The following is a 21,829-nucleotide window of genomic DNA, read 5'->3' on the forward strand; positions in this document are numbered from 1 at the left end:
CCGAGGGACCCTGGGGTGCAGCGAATGCCAAGAATAAAGTACCTAAGCTCAGACCTGCCATAACTGGCTGTCGGACCTTGGCAAGTATTCGGTCTCTGCACACAGTTCTGTCTTCTGAAAAGTGGGGCAGGGAGCACAGTGAGGACTACATGAGGTCATCCCAGCAGAGCATCTGACACGGTGGCTGGTTTCAATGAGAACCACTGAGATCTTCCCTGTCTCTGGGGGTTGGGCCCTTCCAGCTCTAAGATTCTACTACTGAATAGCTGTTTCATACTATAGCCAAATACCTCTCCGCATGTGTACATCCATGAGAGGGATTGGGACACAGAGAAAGACTGGTGTTATTTTTGTGGATAAGGGAGATCATTTTGCAGATAATGAAATAAAAGTGGAAATCAGAAGTCACCCAGCATCATACCCTAAGGTGAAGGTAAGCTGGGGAAGAGGATGGAGGTTGCCTTCAGGGTCTAAAACAAAGTAAAATGCTGGCTGAGTTCACATTTGAATCAACTCTGGCTCATTCTTCTCATTTGTTCGTGTGTTTGGGCTTGTTTTGCTATATATAACAGCTGTTGTGTAATCACTGTGGCTCACTGCAGAGTTCAGTGAGGCAATGGCATTTGGCCTCCGTCTGCTCTGAAGTTCAGCACTTCCTTTGCTTTGAGGTACACAGGGGGGGCCATCAACCCCCTGCTCATTGCTTGTTGAGCTTCCCCAGGAAGCCACCACTGTTGTTTTCATGGGACCCCCAACTGACTCTGGAAGTGATTCTTGGCAATTCTTAAGTCAGTCATCTTGACTCCAGTGGAAATCATAGGGTAAACACAGCCCTTAGGGAAAGGAAGGTAGGAAACACAGGGGTTTGATAACCAGGTCAAGAGAGAAATTGCATTCCTCAAAATCTACCTTTAAGAGGCAAGAAGTGCTGTGTCACAGCTTCTAAAGGGATTCTCAGAAATGTCTACAGCAGCCTGCTCATCCAGTTGATAGGTTCCCCAAAGCCTTCCCCGAGAAGTCCAAAGTACTCAACTTTCAGGAATAATACAAACTAACATATAAAGCCACCCATAGCGCTCCTATTTTATATGAAAGAATCCAATCACACACTCAGTTTAGAAAGTCACATAATATAATGAATGAACTATACAATTTGAAATTAATAATGCCATTCTTGGAATTTATTCTAAGTCAAAAAAATAAGTCAAAAGAAGAAACTCAACTCCATACACGGTGGTGTTCACAGATTGTTATGAAGACCAAGTAAAAATGAATTGCATGCAAACATGTTTACCATCTCAATACAAATACTGCATCTATGTTAAGTTTTCCCGTCGTTTTTTGTTTTTTGTTTTTCAGTGCACTTAAAATTTTATTCATTTAATAACTTTTATTTTGTATTATTTTAAAAAATATGTTTTTATCTATTTTAGAAAGGGAGAGGGAAAGAGAAAGATCAGCTGGCTGCCTCCTGCACCCTGCATTCCCTCTAGTGGGGATGGAGCCTCAACCCAGGCATGTGCCCTGACTAGGAACCAAAATGGTGACCTGACGACCTCTCGGTGCATGGGACAACACTCAACCAACTGAGCCACACCGGCCAGGGCTAAAATTTTATTTTAAAGAAAGGTTACATAGACTGGTATGTATAAACAAGTTAGTAAGACAGAGTCAAAGTTTATTTTAATGGACTTTGCATTCATTATTGTTTCACATATTTAAAAAACAATAGAAAAATCCACTGAAAGCAAATTTGGCAAATTAGACTCAGTGGAGCTGTTAAACAAACAATTTTATAGAGAGTGACATTATCTTGTAGATAGCTTAGAATTAAGTTTCTTTTCAAAAGATGTAAGTTGTAATTTTTACTTGAATTCTTAGTTATTGTTGATCCTTTGCTGCAATTTCTCCTTGTCTTATTTTTTTCCATCTCTGACATTAGACAAATCTACATTTTCACTTTAAGGATGTTTGTAAAGTACTTTGAAACAAAACAAGCATAACAGGTAAAGATCATGAAACAAATTATTATGGCTATTCTCATTAATACTTACCAAGTGATAATTACCAAAATAACAGGTATTTCATTGGTAAACCTACATTTCATCATTGAACAATAAAGCAAACACTGACTGTACTAGAAATAATTTATAGTCCAATCTCTGTTAGTAGCCACCTGGGTACAGGTTCAAGTCCTTTAATCTCTCAGTGCTTCAGTTTTCTTATCTATGTTAAGTTTTAGATTCTTTTTTAATAGTCTATATAAAAATCATATCTGCAAAAGGCAAAGGGCTAAGCGTGATCAAAAGAAGGAAGTTCAGTTTGGGGAGTTGAATTATGAGTGAATCTTTTCTGTCTTTTGTTTCATTTATGGAAATGTTTTACAATAAATATCGACAAATATCCTTCCGAGAACTTCACAACTATTTCTAAACATGTCAGAAAAATAGGCTTAAAAACAGACTAGAAGGAACAACTTGTTGGAGACAAGAAAGAGCCAATCAAGGGTCTTCTGCAATAAAATAATCTGCCCTTTTTATTGATCACTTTTCAAATTTTTCACTGGCTGGAAAGTGTGAAAGGCAGAGCAGCATAAATTACCTTCTCTTTCGAAGACAGCGTGGGATGTACAAACTTCCTGTAGAGGAGGCTGGAGCCTTTTGTGTAGGGAGATAGCAGCCAGGCTACAAATGCTATTTTTAGTTCATAATAGAATGGAAACCTGGAGAGATATGAGAAACACACATTCCCATTAGGTTCTAGGCCCAGACCGGGCACAGATACCTGTCCTACTTGCACAGGGCTGCAAGGCCCCCCGCTCCCCCCTTTCCCCACCAGTGCAGGGGTGTGCACACACATGCACACACACAGCTCAAGCCCAAGGCCTTTTCTGAAAGCTGGTTCGTGTGTTCTCCTCTTGCCAAAGCAAGCCAGGAACCCAGATTCCCTCCAGCAATCACCCCACGCCATGCCTGGCAACAGCTGGCACTTCCTGCCAGGCTCTGCTCACTTAGGGTGGAGCTGTGCTCCAGCCCCAGCCCGCAGTCTCAGGCCACTCTTGTGCCGCACTCCCAGTCATTCCCCTCACTGGTGGCCAAGAAGGCACAGGCACCTGCACAGTACACAGCAGGGCGTAGCAGACACAGTCTTTGTGAGACTGAAAGCCTCCTCCTTGGCAGTCTTCTCAGCCCCAAACGAGGCAGGCACAGGAGCCTCCATCTTGCCAGGATGCTACTCACCCTACTCAAGTCAAGGGCAGGCAATCAGACCTACCTTTTTGGTGCCAAAAGAAAGAAAAGTCTAGGGCACAGGCAACATACAATTCTGGAGTCTGAAGTCCTGCAAACCATTCGTTTATTCACCCAACAAGCACTTACCCAGTACCCACCCCCGGCAGCTTGTGCTGGGCACTGAGGAGACAACGGTGAGCAAAGAAGACCTGATCCCTGACCTCCCAGAGTGCCCAGGCTAGTGGGACACAGTCGAGATTCTAACATCACTGGAACAACCATCCAGTCAGGGAAACAGAGATTAAGCAAATAATCACAAATAACAGAGACCAGCAACCTGAGACAAGTGCTGGAAAGGCCTCTACTAACGCAGGGGGTGCCTCTGTACACCTTAGAAAAAGCCAGCCCTTCCGCTGGGTGCAGTTCTGGGAGCACATCTGCATTCCAGCCCCACTCCCCTCCTTGAACAAGCTGTGCAGCCGTCTTTGGCTGTCGGGATGTGTAGTAACCACGGTTTCTGCTTTCTCTATTCAGACGCTTTGACATCCTGCGGCCTTGCAGGCTGGGAAGAGACTGCCCTCCCAGGGCAGCCAGTTCTAAAGACAGTACACAACTCACCTTTGTGCTCCCTTCAGATGCAAACCAACCAGCCCAGAGTCCACAACCCCCAACTAACTCCTTTATTGGGCTCTCACACTCTGGGTCATTACCCACCTGCCCTAATTGCCCCAAGGTCAGGTATCAGACAACCAGGGACAGTCCTGACACCCCAGAGCCCACTGAGATTATTCAGACTAGCTAGACCTAACCCTGCTCCCCCTACCTGGCCTGTTCCTTCTATGGAACCATAGTGTCGGCTCTTCCCCACATTTCCTACCTCAGCTGCTTTTTGTTGTTGTTAATCCTCACCCAAGGATATTTTTTCATTAATTTTTAGATAGAGCGGAAGGGAGAGTGTGTGTGTGTGTGTGTGGGGGGGAGTAACATCTGTGTGAGAGAGACACATAAATTGGTTGCCTACCACATGACCCTGATGGGGGCCAGGGATCAAACCTGCAATCCAGGTACGTGCCCTTGACCAGGATCAAACCAGTGACTCTTTGGTCCATGGGCCAATGCTTTAACCACTGAGCCAAACCAGCCAGGGCTTGTCTCTGCTGCTGCTGCTGCTGCTTTTTTTTAAATGTTTTTTTTTTTATTGATTTTTTTAGAGATAGGAAGGAGGAGAGAGAGATAGAAACATCCCCCTGAAAGAGAAATGTTGCTCAGCTGCCTTCTGCACGCCCCCTACTGGGGATCGAGCCCGAAACCATGGCAGGTGCCCTGACCAGGAATCTAACCAGGACCTCTCAGTCCACGGGACGATCCTCAATCCACGGAGCCACACCGGGCTACCTCTGCTTCTGAACTGAACTCAGTGCTTCCCCAGTGGCCCTGGTGTCCTCTGTTCCTCAAGATCTGGGAATATAACAAACTTCTTCCTCGTGACAGTCGTTATCGTGTCTGCATGTCTTACATACCTGACCCTGGGTGATGCTCGGAGGGAAATCACCTGCACTAGTCTGGGAACGGAAACCCCTTCCAGGCACCCTCTCCAGAGAAGAGAGCAATTTCAGCAAGTATTTCAGAGCCCTTCCACTCTCCCACAGACCTCGAACCAGGAGCCCCAGCCACTCCTTCCTCGTCGAGGTCCGGGCCGTCCACCTCGGCAGGCCCTCCCGCAGTGTCCCCTCAGCAGCGAGGGCACGCTTTCCTGGCAGGGCTGTCCGGGGTTCCATGGCCAGAATGGACGAGGGGCTGCAGGAACAGAGGCGTGATCCTGCCACCTTTGAATCCTCAATAAGGGAGGAAATGCTGTCTTGAAAGCAAGCATCTTCCAGACCCCAAGGGAAAGCAGATGACTCTGGTGAGCTCAGGCACCAACACAGGATCCGCAGACAGTCCCAAGGGGTCTGTCACACTGCGCTCTTCCGTTTGTGTCAACAATATTAAAATAGGTAATGTATCTTAAAATTTTAAATGTCTAAAACACATACAACAAAGAGTCTCCTTCCTATCCCATACCCCTAGTCCCTTTTCCAAAAGTAAAATATTGTCAGTTTCTTGGATATCCTTCCAGAAGTAGACTAGGGCTAAGAAATAGCATCATGTGGGTGTTTATGAGTCCCTCAATACCCCCCCCACACACACACACAGCAGCTTCTATACTCCCGTCCTGTACCTTACTTCCCCCAACACACACACACACACACACCAGGATACTCTGGAGACTATTTCAAACTGCCTCTGGAATCATGACACCAAGCCTAGGCCCTCACCATGCAGAGACTCTGAGGGTTTCCAGGTTAAGCCACTCAGAGGCCTTGGGGTCTCCTGGCACTACCAACAAAATCACTGCCAACCAAGTCTGCTTCCAGCCAACCTACCACATCCCAGCCTTCATCCAAGAAGTGGAGAAGGACCCTGCTCATTCTGGAAGGATACTCCCTTGAGACGTGCCGGAGAGGAAAGGGCAGATGCTCCCCCCACACTTCCTCAGAGCTTCTGCGGCACATGCACCGGGCAGCTGTCCCCTCCCCGTCCTCCCACGTAACCCTTCACTGCACAGGGGCGAGTGCTTTCTAAGGGGCTCGAGCAAGGGATGAAATTGTCAAAAATACATGCAATTAGTGTGTATAGAAAATTTCTGGAAGAAAACACAAGTAACTTTTAACAGTGGTACCTCTGGGGAGGGAAACTGAGAGAGGAGAGATTTTGTTTGCATTTTATTCTGCCATATGCATGCAGCATTTTGTTTTTTATCCTCACCCAGGGGCATTTTTTTTGCATTTATCTTGAGATAGAGCAGGAGGGAGAGAGGGAAGAAGAGAGAAAGAGAAACATCGATGAGAGAGAGACACATCTAATGGTTGCTACCCACATGACCCCAACAGGGGTAGAGGACAAACTGCAACCAAGGTACATGCCCTTAGCGGGAACCGAACCTGGGCCTCTCTGGTCCACGGGCCACGCTCTAACCGCTGAGCCAAACTGGCCAGGGCGCATGCAGCATATTATAATTAAAAAATAAATAAATAAATGAAATCACAAGTCCCCATCCTACCTCTTCTGTGACCATACACAACTGCTGTTTTCATCAAGATAGAACGTTTTTAAAAAGTTAACTAGGAAGAAGGCACAGCCCTAGGGAGGGGTGAGGAGCGTGAGAAAATGGGAGGGGCGATCTACAGTCCTGGGTGTGAACAGAAGTTAAAGCCAGATCTAGGAAGCCAGAGGGTCCCCGTGAGGGCAGAAGCTTTCCTTTTTTGTTGTATAGAGGTTAGGGCTGCTGAGCTGATGTCCATGCCCCTGGAAGGGACACAGGGCTCTCTCCGACAGACTCTTCTGCGCCCATTCCCAGGGCAAGAGGGAAGCGGGAGAAGGAGGAGCCTCCCCAAACACTGTGATCTGCAATACTGAAAACTGGCAGGAAGAGAGAAAGCAGGCCAGGGCCATGACCAGGCTCTAGGCTGAAGCAGGCAGGAAGGTTCCCAAGGTACCCCTCTTGAACAAGGGCAGCTCAGGGCACCAGGAGAGGGGCAAGGGGCCCTTACTACCCACCGAGAAACTACCTGAACAGTTCCAGCTAAGCAGGACCAGATGAGGCCTCTATGTGGATCAGGAAGAGGGGCGAGTCCACCGATACGCACACACATGCCCCAAATACACCAGGTATCAGATCTCCTTCTACAGTGACAGGATTTTGGTCCCATGACTTTCTTGTCCTGGTGTTACTCCCATAAATTTCTAAATGTCCAAAACACATACAACAAAGAGTCTCCTTCCGATCCCAGACCCCTAGTCCCTTTCCCAAAAGCAAAAATATTGTCAGTTTCTTGGGTATCCTTCTAGAAGTTGACTAGGGCTAAGAAATACCATCATGTGGGTGTATATGAGTCCCTTAATACCCCCATACACACACAGTTTTCTTAAATTGGCAAAAGGAATTTGACAGATATAATTCAGATTATTTATCAAATGAGTTTAAGGAGGGAGATTATACTGGATTATTGGGGAAGGTCTAATCTAATCACATGATCCCTTAAAAACAAAAGCAGAGATCTTTCTCTGGCTGGTAACAGAAGATAGACATCTGAAACATGCCATTGTTGGCTGAAGAAGGAAACAGGGACCTCAGTCCTACAGCCACAAGGAACTGAATTCTGCCAATAACCTGAACGAACCTGGAAATGGAATCTCCCCCAGAGCCTGCAGGTAAGAGTCCAGGCTGGCCCACACCCTGGTTTTGGCCTTGTGAGGTCCTAAGCACAGGACTCAGTTGATTCTACCTGGACTTCTGACTCACAGAAACTATAAAATAATAAATATCTGTTGTTTTAAGCTGCTAAATTTGTGGCAATTTGTTACAGCAGTAAAAGAAAACGAACACACCTCACAAAATCAAAACGAAACCAACTCCACAAATGGTTGTTGAGCACTTATTCAGTATCAAACTCTAAAATTTCAGGGCCGTGGATAAGGACATATTCCAGCTACCAGGGAGGGGCACATCCATCAGACACGATTTCCATTTAGCCAAAAGCAGCAAGACTGAAATATCAATAGTCCTGGGAAAGAGCTCCTAAGACAAACACGATTGACCTGACGACGTTCACGAGAAGGAACAGGAAGACAGCAGGAGACCAGCCAGCGCCAGAGACCATCGTTAAGAGGGAAAACTGGCCCTGGCTGGTTTGGCTCAGCGGTTAGAGCGTCCGCCTGCAGTCCAGAGAGACCGGGTTCGGTTCCCGCTAAGGGCATGTACCTCGGTTGCAGTTTGTCCCCGGCCCTGGTTGGTCGTGCGGGTGGCAGCCACTCGATGTGGCCCTTTCACATCGATGTTTCCCTCTCTCTCTCTTCCTCTCTCTCCCTCCCACTCTGTCTGTACAAAAAATGGAAAAATGTCCTCGGATGAGGATAAAAAAAAAGAAAAAAGAGGGAAAACTGGAGGACAGGAGCTGGCCATGCTGATTAATTAACTATGGTCCTCACTGGCCCTGGCCTGTGACCCTCGTGTCCATGGGACATAGAGGGGCCACCCCAGTGTAGGTCTGCATAAAGTTGGGGCTGACTCCCAGTGCCAGCCCCTGGGGCCTGGGAAAGACAGGATGACTCAGCAGAGTTCCTTCTCCACTCGTAGAGACTCAGCCCTGTCCTGGGTCCGGTGTTTTTCTGGGCGCAGGGCAATGCAGGATGGCACACGTATTAAGTTAGGTTATCTAGAGGCCACGATGCTGAGACATCTATTTCTTCCACAGAGATGAAGGCCCGGCCCCTTCATGGGAAAAACTACCTACTAAGGTCATTAAGGCCACTAACCCAAAACAGGATTCAGAGAAGTGATGTTCAGGTCTGGTCCTTGGCCTAGGACAACCTGGAGGGTAAGTTCATACTGATCCTTTTTGGATAAAGACTTCTTTCTCCAAAATGGAAATATCTAATATTTTTTTCTGATGATATCTGAACATAGTAAAGCATTCATACAACACAGCAAATGTGAAATAACCCCACAGTGAACTGATGGGTATTTTCCACACTACTTTTAGTATACATTCACATGTACACAGACAAACTCAGTCCCTTTAAATGGAAACAGGGTGCTATCTATTATTCACAGCCTCTTTCACTTAAGATATACCACCATACAAAGAACTAGCTTATGACTTTTACTTGCCCGTTGCTGTTACAACTTCATTGTTACAGGAAAAAAACTGTCCATCAAAAGGTTTTCTTAAATAAATTATGGCTCATCTATACCATGAAATTCTATGTGGCCATTAAAAATAGATCTAGTTATTGCCCTGGCTGGTTTGGTTCAGCAGTTAGAGCGTCGGCCTGCGGTCCTGAGAGACCCGGGTTCGGTTCCCGCTAGGGGTGCGTGCCTCAGTTGCAGTTTGTCCCCGGCCCTGGTCGGTTGTGTGGGTGGCAGCCACTCGATGTGTTCCTTTCACGTCGATGATTCTCTCTCTCTCTCTCTGTTCCTCTCTCTCCCTCCCACTCTACCTGAACAAAAAATTGAAAAATGTCCTCGGGTGAGGATAAAAAAAATAAATAAATAAAAATAGATCTAGTTATGCTTATATGTATATATACGCACACAGTTTTTTTAAGTACAGCACATACAACTGTGAGTAGGAGTTACAGTCAGAGTGAATACTGTGGAAGGGAAACTCAGTTTCATTGTACACTTATGTGACTTTTCCTTTCTTTCCTTTAAAAAAAAAATGAATGCTTCTTTACCAACTCCATCCATTAAGAAATTGCGTTTATCTTGTCCATGATGACATCATTATAAGAACAAAACCTGTTCTTACCAGGTCAATCAATAAATACTGACTTAAAGAACAACTTTATAGACTAATTCATTAAGCATTTCCCAGTTAAAATCCCTGCACCTGCCTCTCTGTTCTGCAGTAAGGTTTGAGGCTGCTTTTAGACCTGTCCCACCTCTGCCCAGACACTAGGCAACTTCTTCGCTTTAAAAGTCCCAATTCTTGGAGTACTTACCAACAAAGGAAGATGTCGGTGAATGTCTCTGCTGTGGTGAAAAGTGCAAATATAATCCAGTACATCATCCATTTGACCTGTTGAACAAAAAAGCAACAAGGCTAGTAGAGAAGGTCAAGGGTGAACACCAAGAAGAAAAGGCCGGACAGTAGATGCTGGGGCATGTCCAGGCAGTGTATCCTGGATTTCTACCCATACCCCATTTCCCCCCAAATCCTGTCTAGTTCCACTCCAGACCTTGAGGCTGGAGGCAAACAGGTTGCTTCCACAACTGACCCAGGCTCAAGGTCAATGTAGGCCCTGGGTGACCTTCAATAGCCCTCAGGTGAGCCAGGGAGACCTGTAGACCAGGAGTGACTCTGCATTCAGTCAGATCACTTTCCAATACTAATACCAGGTGAGTCAACTCTCCAGGCCTTTGCAGAAACATACCTTGAAATGACCTTTAGCAAGGCCAGATGCTCTGGGGTGGAATGGTGATAATCCTCACTGGCCACCTAAGAATCCTTTCCTGTGGGAAACCCCCACAGCCCTTTGCAGAAACAAGCTTTTAAAAAATATCTCCCACATGACATCCATTTCCATTTCCACTGCCTCTCTTCCCCAGCTCAGGCCCTGGTCCCCTCTTTCCTGTTTCCCTCGTCTCTTGGATTTCCCCTCACTGACCCATCCTACAAACCATCCCCATACTAAAAGCATGAACTCATCAGACCACTCTTTAATTTAAAATCTCCCAGCCTGGGGAAGATGCAGAGTGGGCGCAGGGGCGCAGAAGAGCCACTCTTGCTCATGCCACTGCCACCTCAGTTGGGGACCCAGGAGGCCGCTGTGTCCTGTCCTCAGAACAATGGGACTTGATGTGTAGGGTGGCTGGGGCATGTTCATCATGGGGATGCTGGTAGAGCTGGCGCTGTTGAACGGCAGACTTGGGATCTTCAAGCAGAAATCTGTCCACACTTCTCAACAGCTCCACTATTAAACTAACATGTTCACATGAGGGGTGTTCCCTGTTAGTTTAACATGTTCACATGTGGGGTATTCCCTGTTAGTTTAGTAGTGGGGCTTTGAAACCATCTACAACTCCAGTTTCCTCAGTGACAGTCACCACCTTAAAACCCACAGCAAAACCATCAACAACTCATCTCCTCAGTGTCAAAAATGCGACAGTCACCAACTTGACACCCTTAGCACCTTTTAAATGACACCATCAGTGGTCAAAACAAATACAACTTCTACCACCTTAAACTCTATCTGTTCTTTACATTGGATGCAAAATGTATTATTCAAGAAGAGGCATTTGGTATAGAACCACTGATGAACATGCCACTGGAAATCCAAGGACCAATGAAAAGAAGATTGATGCAACCCTCTCAATTCAAGAGAATATTCTTTTCATTGTTTTGTTAATCCACACCTGAGGATATTTTCCCATTGATTTTTTTTTTTTTTTTTTTTTTTTAGATGGAGTGGAAGGGAGGGAGAGAGCAAAAAAGAAACATTGATGTGAGACACATTAATTGGCTGCCTCCCACACGACCCTGACTGGGGCTGGGATTGCACCTACAACCCAAGTATGTGCCCTTGACTGGGAATCAAACCCATGACCCTTTGGTCTGTGGGCCAACACTCTAACCACTGAGCAAAACTGGCCAGGGCAAAAAGAAGGAACTCTTACCTTTTGCAACAACATGGAGGGACCTGGAGATTATTGTGCTAAGTAAAATAAGGCAGTCAGAGAAAGTCAAATACCATATGATCTCACTTATATGTGGAATCTAATGACCAAAATAAACTAACAAACAAAATAGAACCAGAGGCATGGATGCATGAAACAGACTGACAGCTGTCAGAAGGGAGTGGGGTGGGGGGGACTAGATGAAAGAAGGTGAAAAGATTAGCCAAAGAACATTTATGTATAATCCATAGACATAGACAACAGTGTGGTGATGGCCAGAGGGAAGGTGGTGTAGAGGCTGAGTGGATGTCGACAAAGAAGGGTAAAATGGAAATATCTGTAATAGTGTCAACAATAAAAATAAAGTAAAAAAAAAAAAAAAGGATGTGAAAAGATACACAAAGAAGAGAAAATATTTACAAATCAGTATCTGATAAGATACTTGTATCTAAATATATAAAGAACTCTTACAACTTAACAATACAAATACAAATAACCCAATTAAAAATTTAGAAAGGGTTCATACCTATTACAGAAATAGAATCAATAATTAATAAATACAACACCCATTTATGATAAAAACTTTCAGCAAAGTAGAACTAGAGGGAAATCTCTTCAACTTGATTAAGAACATTTATAAAAACCCTACAGTTAATATGATACTTAATGGTGAGAAACTAGATAATTTCCCCTTAAGATGAGGAACAAAGCAAAGATGTCCCTTTCATCACCCCAATAACATACTGGAAGTCCTAACCAATGCAATAACATAAGAAACTAAATAATGAATATACACACTGGAAAGAGGCAAATAAAACTCTCTTAGTTTGCAGATGGCATAATTGCCTATGTAAAAAATCCAAAAGAACTGATGAAACACTTCTGGAACTAATAAGCAATGATAACAAGGTTGCAGGATACTAGGTTAATATACAAAAGACAATTTATTTACTATCTACCAAAAATGAAAATTGGAACTTAAATTACAAAACAATACCATTTACATTAGCACCCCAGAAATAAACTACTCAGGAATATATCTAATAATTGCATATATACATATATCTAATAGGTAAAAGGTCTATATAAGGACAACACAAAATTCTGATGAAAGACAACAAAGACCTAAATAAATGGAGAGATATCCCATGTTCATGGATAGGAAGATTTAATATTGTCAAGATGCCAGTTCTTCTCAACTTGATCTATAGATTCAGTGAAATCCAAATCCAAATCAAGGATAGCCAACATAATAATGAAGAACAAAGTTGCAGGCCTGATACTACCTGACTTCAAGACTTACTATAAAACTATAATAATCAAGACAGTGTTATTGCTGAAAGAATAGATAGAGCTAATCTTAGAATAGATAGAGAGCACAGACATAAACCCCATTTATAAAGTCAACTGATCTTTGACAAAGGAGCAAAGGCAATTCAATGGAGAAAGGATAGTCTTTTCAAAAAATGGGGAATGAACAAGTGAACATCACATGAAATCAATCAATCAATAAATCAATACATGAATAAATTAATGAATGAATCTAGGCACTTGTCTGACATCTTTCACAAAGATTAACTCAAAATGGATCATAGGTCTAAATGCATGATGCAAAACTATAACATTTCTAGAAGATAACGCAAGAGAAAATGTAGATGACCTTGGGCCTGGCAATGAATTTTTTACTATAACAGCAATGTATGACCTATGGAAGAAAAAAATACACACAAGAGAATAAAAAGACAAGCCACAGAGTGGGAGAAAATATTATATATACATTTATAGAAAATACTGTATATGAAAAGTACTTGTATCCAAAATATACAAAGAACTCTTAAAACTCAACAATAAAAAAACCCAGTTATAAAATGAGCAAAAGATCTGAACAGACACCTCATCAAAGTAGATATATAGATAGCATATACAGCAACTTATTAACAAAGCTTTTATGATGAAAGCTAACTTTTTCTTTTGTCACCACTTAACAAGACACTTATCCCAGAGGAAAGAGATGGGTTAAGTATTATTTTTCTTCAAAAGAGTATTAATATGTTAAAGAATCTACAGGAAAAGGTGGATATAATAAGTGAAGACATGGAGGATTTCAAGAGAAAGAAGGAAACTCTTTAAGAGGAACCAAATGATAACCTAGAACTGAAAAACAATTTCTGAAATTCTAAAAATTACTGAACAAAAGCCCAGCCAGTGTGGCTCAGTGGTTGAGCATCGACCCATGTACTAAGAGGTCGCCAGTTCAATTCCCAGTCATGGTACATGCCCAGGTTATGGGCCAAATTTCCAGTAGGGGGCATGCAGGAGGCAGTCAAGTGATGTTCTCTCTCGTCAACGTTTTTCTCTCTCTCTCTCTCCCCCCTCTTCTCTCTCTAAAATTAATGAATAAAAAAATATTACTGAACAAAATTAACAGCAGATTAGACACAATAAAAGAAAAGATCTGTAATTTGTAGACAAGGTAATAGAGTTAACCATACTAAAGTCTATATTTTTAAAAAATAAATATATTCTCAATACCTGTGGAACATCAGTCTAACATACATGAATAGAAATTCCTAGGGAGAGAAAAAAAGAGACTGGGACAAAAATTATTTGAGAAAATATTACTTGAAAATTTCCAAAATTTGATTTAAAAAATAGCAAATCCAGAGACCAGGGATCTCAGAGAACCCCAAGCAAGATATATACAAAAAACCCATACCTAGGCACATCATAGAGAGATGGGGGCAAAGACACATTACCTACTGGAGAACAACAATAAAATTATAGCTGACAATTTTCATCAGAAACAATGACTACCAGGACAAAATGGAATATCTATAAAGTGCTAAAAGAAAAAAAAGTCAAACTAGAATTCTATACCCAGCAAAAATATCTTTAAAAAGATGAAGGCAGTTCTGGTAAATGCTTATTTTTTTTTTGTGACTGTGAATTGTGTTTCTGAATAAATTAAAGTAGACCCAACAAAGTTGCAGGCCTGATACTTCCTGACTTCAAGACTTACTATAAAAAATAGCAAATCCAGAGGTTAGGGAAACTGACCTCCAACACATTTGAAAATCCACATATAATTAGATCTCTGTATATGCTATTTCTAACCACGAAGTTGACCCATGAACAACAAGGGTTTGAACTGCTTGGGTCAACTGAAAATAAATCTGTGTATAAGTGGACCTTCACCAGTTGAAACCCATGTTGTTCATGGGTCAACTGTACTTAGAAACCATCTTTACTCAGAAAAAAAAGACTGTCCACTGGGAATCATGTTGGTTTAGTTCATAAAAGGTAAATGCTATCTGAGACACTACATGCTGCCAAGGTTATTGGCAACAGAACAGGCATCTTAGCAAGGGATAAGCAAGGTCTTGTCCAGCTGTAAAGTCCACGGCATGCTGGGGCCCAGGATCCAGGAATTCTCAACACTGGTATCCAGATATCCAGCCAAGAGCCTGAATTCTCTCTCTACAAGCTCTTTCTTTTTAGAACTTAAATTATTCTCTACTATCTTAAATAAAGACAAAGCACAATGACAACAATTTTAAAGACCCCTTCCTTGACAAAACTCTTAGCTACAAACTTCTCCAGTGAGTCATCTACACATGCAGCGTCTACTTTGCCATCCTCCACTTACTCGGTACACTGCATCCATTACATCAGTCCTGCTCTCACTGGGGTTTCCATTTTATAATGTACTTCAAGAAAGTGTAAGGGACCCTTTTTCAGTTTTTACTTGATTTGCTTGAATTTTTAACTGGATGTGAAACTATCCCTTCCTGAAAAACTCCCCCAACACAACTGTACTGGATTCCCTCTTGAGTTTCTGGCTACTTTTCAGGCCCATCAGTTCCTCCCAGGGCTTTGTTTTAGACATCCTCTTCTAACTCTAGACTAGATACTCTCCGTGGGTAAAACTCTGCACTTCTCACATAACACAGTCAACCAATCTGCACGTTTTATTACTTCCACCCTCTTATTTATGTCGAACCTATCCTCTTCCTCCATCCCCTCTGTTATTTCCTTACTTCAGAGTACCAACATTTCCTGTCTAGAACAGAACTACAACCTTTTACTTGGTCTCTACACCTCTGCCTCCTTCCCAATCTGCCCTCTATATTCTAGTCAGAACGATCCGGTTAAATCCAAATTTGATGATTCTCCTTCCAAGCTTAAAGCCTTCAATAGTTCCTTATTGTTGTTAAGATTTGGACCAAATTCCTTAAATTTTTATAAAAGTACTTGCATCCTTAAGTTGGCATGAAAGTCCTTGCATAAACCAGACCCTAATTAACTCCATAAAAAGCTCTCCTTCTTGCCCATACTTTCTTGAATTTTCAACTCCAGTTACAATGAACCTGAACAGTGCATCATCTTTGCCTCTGGATTTCAGCCCTCAGATCTCAACCTAAAGGTATTTCCTCTAGGAAGTGTCCAAAGTCTGGGTAAGTACACTCTCCTTCCTCCCTCCCACAGTGTCACACATGTTCCCTGTCATAACACTTATCATTCTACTTTGAAAGTACCTGTTTACTCCTAAACTTGTCTTGCTAGATTGTTAGTTCCCTGAGAGTGGACACCAGTTCTTTTTGCACACCGCTATATTGCTAGTACACAAAACAGTCTCTGCCACATAATATGTACTCAATGAAATTGTTGTGAGTAACTGGATTAGATTGTTGGCATTGTCAATGGGAAAGAAAGGATGACATCAAAAAGGTTGAGAAGAAATATCCTTTAGAAAATACTGGTCTGGGACTTCCGGTCAAGATGGCAGTGTAGGTAAACGCAGTATCGCGTCCTCCCACAACCACATCCAAGTTACAACTAAACTACAAAACAACCATCATTCAAAACCGCCTGAAATCAAGCTCAATGGAAGTCCTACAGTTACATAATTAAAGAAGCTGCATCGAGACTGGTGCCCCGCTCAGGGTTCCAGTGCCAGGAAGAGAATCCCCATAACTTCTGGCTGGAAAAACCAGCAGGAACTGAGGCTGAGGGAGGCTGAAGCGGCTGGAGCCCCAGGCAGCTCCCTAAAGGGCCCGCGCACGGACTTATCGGACTCTCTCCCTCTAAGCTCGGAGGGGAGGCAGCTCGAGGGGCACCAGAGACATACCAGGAAGAACTGAGCTGTTTGGCACTGGAGCGAGGGCTGGAGAGGGGGCTTTCTTCAGGACAAACGTGCTGTCAGAGGCCTTTGTTCCTTTGGTGAGCTCTTCCCTGGGGCGGCAGACAGCCACCATATCTGGGACTCCAGCAACCTGGCTCACACTGGTAGCCCTGCCCTGGTGACTCCCTGAGGCCCTGCCCCGCCCCACCCAACTTTTAGGCCCACCCAAGCTGTTGCTACTTGCTTAACCATAGGATTAGCCTGTCTTGGATCCTGCTTCAGGTTTTCCTAAATTCTTTCAAACGAACAGCATCTGGTCTCAGCTAGCCCCATACCACTCGTTAAGTAATACACAGAAACAAACACAGGGAGGCAGCCAAAATGAGGAGGCAAAGAAACAGGTCACAAATGAAAGAACAGAACAAAACCCCAAGAAAAGAACTAAGTGAAATGGAGATAAGAAACTAACAGATGCTGAGTTCAAAATACGGCTTATAAGGATGCTCAATGAACTCAGTGAGGGCCTCAAGAGCATAAAAAAGGACCTGTCAGAAATTATCGATGCACAGTTAGAAACGAAGGAGGCTTTAACTGAAATAAAGAATAATTTACAAAGATTCAATAGTAAAGTACGTAAATCCAAGGAGCAAACCATTGATTTGGAATATAAGGAAGCAAAAAACGCCCAATCAGAACAGCAAAAAAGAAAAAGGAATCCAAAAAAAATGAGGATAGTGTAAGGAGCCTCTGGGACAACTTCAAGCGTGCCAACATTCGCATCTTGGGGGTGCCAGAAGGAGAAGAGCGAGAATAAGAAATCAAAAACCTGTTTGAAACAATAATGGCAGAAAACTTTCCTAACTTGGTGAAGGAAACAGACATACAAGTCCAGGAGGCACAGAGAGTCCCAAACAAGATGAACCCCAGGAGGCCCACACCAAGACACATCATCATCAAAATGCAAAAGGTTCAAGACAAAGAGAGAAGCTTAAAAGCAGCAAGAGAAAGGCAGCTAGTTACCTACAAGGGAGTTCCCATAAGGCTGTCAGCTGATTTCTCAAAAGAACCTTTGCAGGCCAGAAGGGAGTGGCAAGAAATATTCACAGTGATGAAAAGCAAGAACCTACAACCAAGATTACTCTATCCTGCAAAGCTGTCATTTAGAATCGATGGCCATATAAAGACTTTCCCAGACAAGAAAAAGTTAAAGGAGTTCATCACCACCAAACCATTATTATATGAAATGATGAAGGGTCTTCTGAAGAAAAAGATAAAATATATGAACAAACGAAATGGCAATGAATACATATCTATCAACAATGGAATCTACAAACAAAATGAACAGGTAGAACAGAAACATTCTCATAGATACAGAGAACATTTTGTTGGTTGCCAGATGGGAGGGGGGTTGGGGGAATGGGTGAAAAAGGTGAAGGGATTAAAAAGTACAAATTCATTGCTAGACTGACAAACCTCAAAGGGAAAGGGGTTGGGGGGGTGGGAAGAAATAAACCAAAGAACTTATATGCATAACCAATGGACACAGACAATAGTGTGGGGAAAGGCGGGAGGGGGGCGGGAGTGGGGATGAGGGGGTCAATGGGGGAAAAATGTGGACCATCTGTAATACATTCTACATTCAACAATAAATATTTTAAAAAAATAAATAAATACCGGTCTGGGTGGCTTTTTGAGAAGAAAAGACAGATGCTTTCAAGGCAATAGATGCTGAATAGATTGATGGGTATGCACGGGAGGAAAGGGGCCTGTTGAAGTCAGGGTGTGGTGTGACATGGGGCCACTTACACCAAAAAGAAAATAGAGGCAAATTTAGGGAAAAGAGGTTGAGCCCCATGAAGCTGAGGGCAGTTGAGGGTCCAGAAGACATCTGAGAAGAATGTCTAATAGGCCTCTGGAAAGGAAAGACCAAATCTCAGGCGGGAGATTGGGGCTGTGGCCAAAGATGAAGGGGGCAAGGCAGAGAGGGGGCTTGAAGTGTTAGCCTACAGAAGTTTCCATCACATATTCCTTCACTTTATTTTATTAAAAAAAATTTTTTTTTTAATCCTCACCTGAGGACATTTTCCCATTTTTGTTCAGATAGAGTGGGAGGAAGAGAAAGGGAGAGAGAGAGAGAGAGAAACACCGACGTGAAAGGAACACATTGAGTGGCTGCCTCCCACATGACCGCAACCAGGGCCAGGGACAAAGTGCAACAAAGGTACATGCCCTTAGTGGGAACCAAACCCGGGGCTCTCTGGACTGCGGGCCGACACTCTAACCGCTGAGCCAAACTAGCCAGGGTTTCTTCACTTAAAATACTTTCATGCAGTCTGGCCGGTGTGGCTCAGTGGTTGAGTGTCAACCCATGCACCAAGAGGTTGCCAGTTCAATTCCAGGTCAGGACACATGCCCAGGTTGTGGGCCTGATCCCCAGTGGGGAACATGCAGGGGGCGGCCAATCGATGTTCTCTCTCATCGATGTTTCTATCTCTGTCTCCCTCCCTCTCCCTTCCTCTCTCTCTAAAATCAATAAAGGGGAAAAATTTATTAAAAATATATATATAAAATACTTTCATGCAGAAAGGATGGTCTGAGAATGATTCATGAGCCTCAAAAGGTGAACGGAATAGTGGTGGTTCAGAGATGGAAACCATAAATAAATTAGCAGGAAATGTTTTTCTCCATCATACCGCAAAGTAACCAAATGATGGCTATTTTTTCCAAGGCATGAAACAGAACTTGCCAGGTTCAAGGGATTCCATCCAAAACTCCCTGTAAGATAAGGAGAACGTGGGCAGGGCAGCATCCACAATAGAGAGAAGGAACTATGGCCAATTTGAGAGGTAATGAGGAGGAGCAACTCTGGAATGGATAGTTGACAGCAGGGTTAGAGAGTCCCTCTGGACTGTCAGGGGCAAGATCCAGGAGTGAAGACACAGGGAGAAGTTGTGATCCTACATCGTAGCAAGAGGGTGGGAAGCAGAGCCTAGAGACCTTCAATGAGCCACAGAGATGGGCTGAGACACCATGGCCCATAACACCGTGCCCCCAGGGCTCCTGGCAGCCTGCCAGAGGCCTCCCCCACGGGCTGTGCAGGTAGCAGGCTTAGCCACCTCTTCAGCCTCACCTCCCCTTTGGATCCTCCCCTAAGCCAGTCACACTATTTCTTGAGCCGTTCTCACTCTCCTGACATCTGGACCCTGCTGCAGCCTCGCAGGGAATTCCCTGTGCCAAATGACTGAGGAGAGCAATAATTTGAGCCTGGTTTACAGATGACTGCATCATCTGCTGGCAGGAGCTCACAGTGGACAGCTGGACAGACAAAGGGGTCCTGAGAAAATGAGGAAGTGATTCCCCTGCAGGCAGAACTTTGAGTACTACACTTGGCCTGGAAGGAGAAATGTCAAGAGTAATGCACTTACACTGCACCAGATGTGTAAACTGTATTTTCTTATCTTCCATATTCTTGATGCTCTGGCATCTGAGGCCTTGCTGACTGGGGAGAGATTTCCCCTCCCAGGACCAGCCAATTCTTAGAAATAGCAACAAACTTGCCCCAGAGTGTACCTTTCCTATACAAACTGACCAATCTAGAGCTCATACTCCAAAGTATCTCCTTTATGGGGCTCTCGCAGGTCCACCCAATATTCCCCAGCCCTAATAACCCCAGGGCCAGGAACCAAGACAGCTAGGGGCAGCCGCCACACCCCACAGCCTGCTGAAATTAATCTAACTAGCCAATCCTAAACCTGATTACCCTGCCTTACCTTGACTTCCCTGCAGAAACCACAATGGAGGTTGTTGCCCACCTATTCCCCTCACTCTTCCTGACTCCTGACCAACCCTGGTGCTTCTCCATGTGGCCTGTGTGGTAAGCGGTGTCTCCCACTTTTAGGGAGCTGTAAAAACTTCTTCCTTCATCAGAGTCATTTCTGTGTCTGTATGCCTTACCATACCCAATTAAAACAAATCCCAAGTGCATTTTAAAATACCAGGTAAGGATCTGGCAACACAATGAGGTACCTGGAAGGAGCTGAGAGACTGGTGTTGAGACGTGATCATATTTTGGAATGGTGTGAACGGAGGCCCAGAATGCAGATATTTGTGGCCTGTGCTTGACCAGCACCAACGGAATCACTGAGGAGCGTATCAGAAACACATAAAAATACAGACTCCCAGGCTCCACCCCAGACCTAATGGATCAGAATCTGCATTTTAATAAACCCTCTGTACATTCATATGCATGTCACAGTCTGGGGTTCATTGGTCTGACTCGAAACACTTCAGCTTCTCAATCCTAAATTTCTGAGTTCTGCTTTTTAATAATTTTAGTTCCTGGAGGATGGATGCTTCTTAGCAGGGATACAAATGGTTCCAGTAAATAGAAGCTGAGACTAGACTGTCACCTGGCCATTTCAGGACCACCATGCCACTAGGAAACAGATTTTAAAAAAAGGGGACTAATGGGCTTTGAGGGGGTGACTGACCCTGATTATCAAGGGGAACCAGGGTTGCTACTACACATGTGACAGGAAGGAGGGAGGGTGGAAGTTAATAATCTTCCAGGGGATTTCCTACCACTATCTCATTCAGAGGTAAAAGTCCATGAATCAGTACAACCCTACAGAGACAGGATTACTAACATCCAGATTACTCAGGAATGATGATTCAGGCCATACCCTGGATAAGGAACCCCACTACCAAATCTCTAACTGAAGGCTAGGAGAGCAGGCATTAGATGGTGGAAGAAGGAAGCAGCAGGAAAAATTGCAAAAGACTTTGGAATGGGTGTGCTGTGGAACCGTAGGTGTCCAGAGCATCCTTCCAAACTGTCTTGGTTCTACAGGTATCTTGTTTTTCAGTGTCTTTGAGCTATTTTACAACTTTGCAAGTTATAGAAAACAGATTGCAATGCAAGTGATTTTGTCCAATAGAGGCACAACTGATCTCTCCATTTGCCCAAGAAATCAGTTGAATATCTATTAACAAATTAATCTCATCACTCCTGATTGCTTATGTGTCTGCTCTTAGGAGTCTCCTTTGATATGTTTTTAGCACCTTACTGGTTCCCTCATTAATTAATGAGTTAAGTAAAATTTTTACACATGTTAATTTTATATTTGTACAAGAGTCATGATTTTACCCTTTAAAAAATTATCTTTATTGTTATTGTTAATCCTCACCCAAGGATATTTTTCCATTGATTTTTAGACAGAGTGGAAGGGAGGGAGGTGGGGGGAGAGAGAGAGAGAG

General features: G+C 43.7%; 1 protein-coding gene across 3 annotated transcripts in view; it reads right to left on the reverse strand.

Moving 5' to 3' along the window:
- Positions 1-21,829, reverse strand: part of REEP1 (receptor accessory protein 1) — a 111,586-nt gene that overhangs the window by 30,654 nt on the left and 59,103 nt on the right. For all 3 annotated transcript variants that reach the window (XM_036263456.1, XM_036263454.1, XM_036263453.1), the window contains exons 3-4: positions 9,777-9,853; positions 2,602-2,722 (exon numbers count right to left, since the gene is read on the reverse strand). In XM_036263456.1, the coding sequence (XP_036119349.1) occupies positions 2,602-2,722; positions 9,777-9,853 (198 nt within the window). The remainder of the gene's footprint in view (positions 1-2,601; positions 2,723-9,776; positions 9,854-21,829) is intronic.

This window comes from Molossus molossus, unplaced genomic scaffold (genome assembly GCF_014108415.1).
Source record: "Molossus molossus isolate mMolMol1 unplaced genomic scaffold, mMolMol1.p scaffold_m16_p_15, whole genome shotgun sequence".
NCBI lineage: Eukaryota > Metazoa > Chordata > Mammalia > Chiroptera > Molossidae > Molossus > Molossus molossus.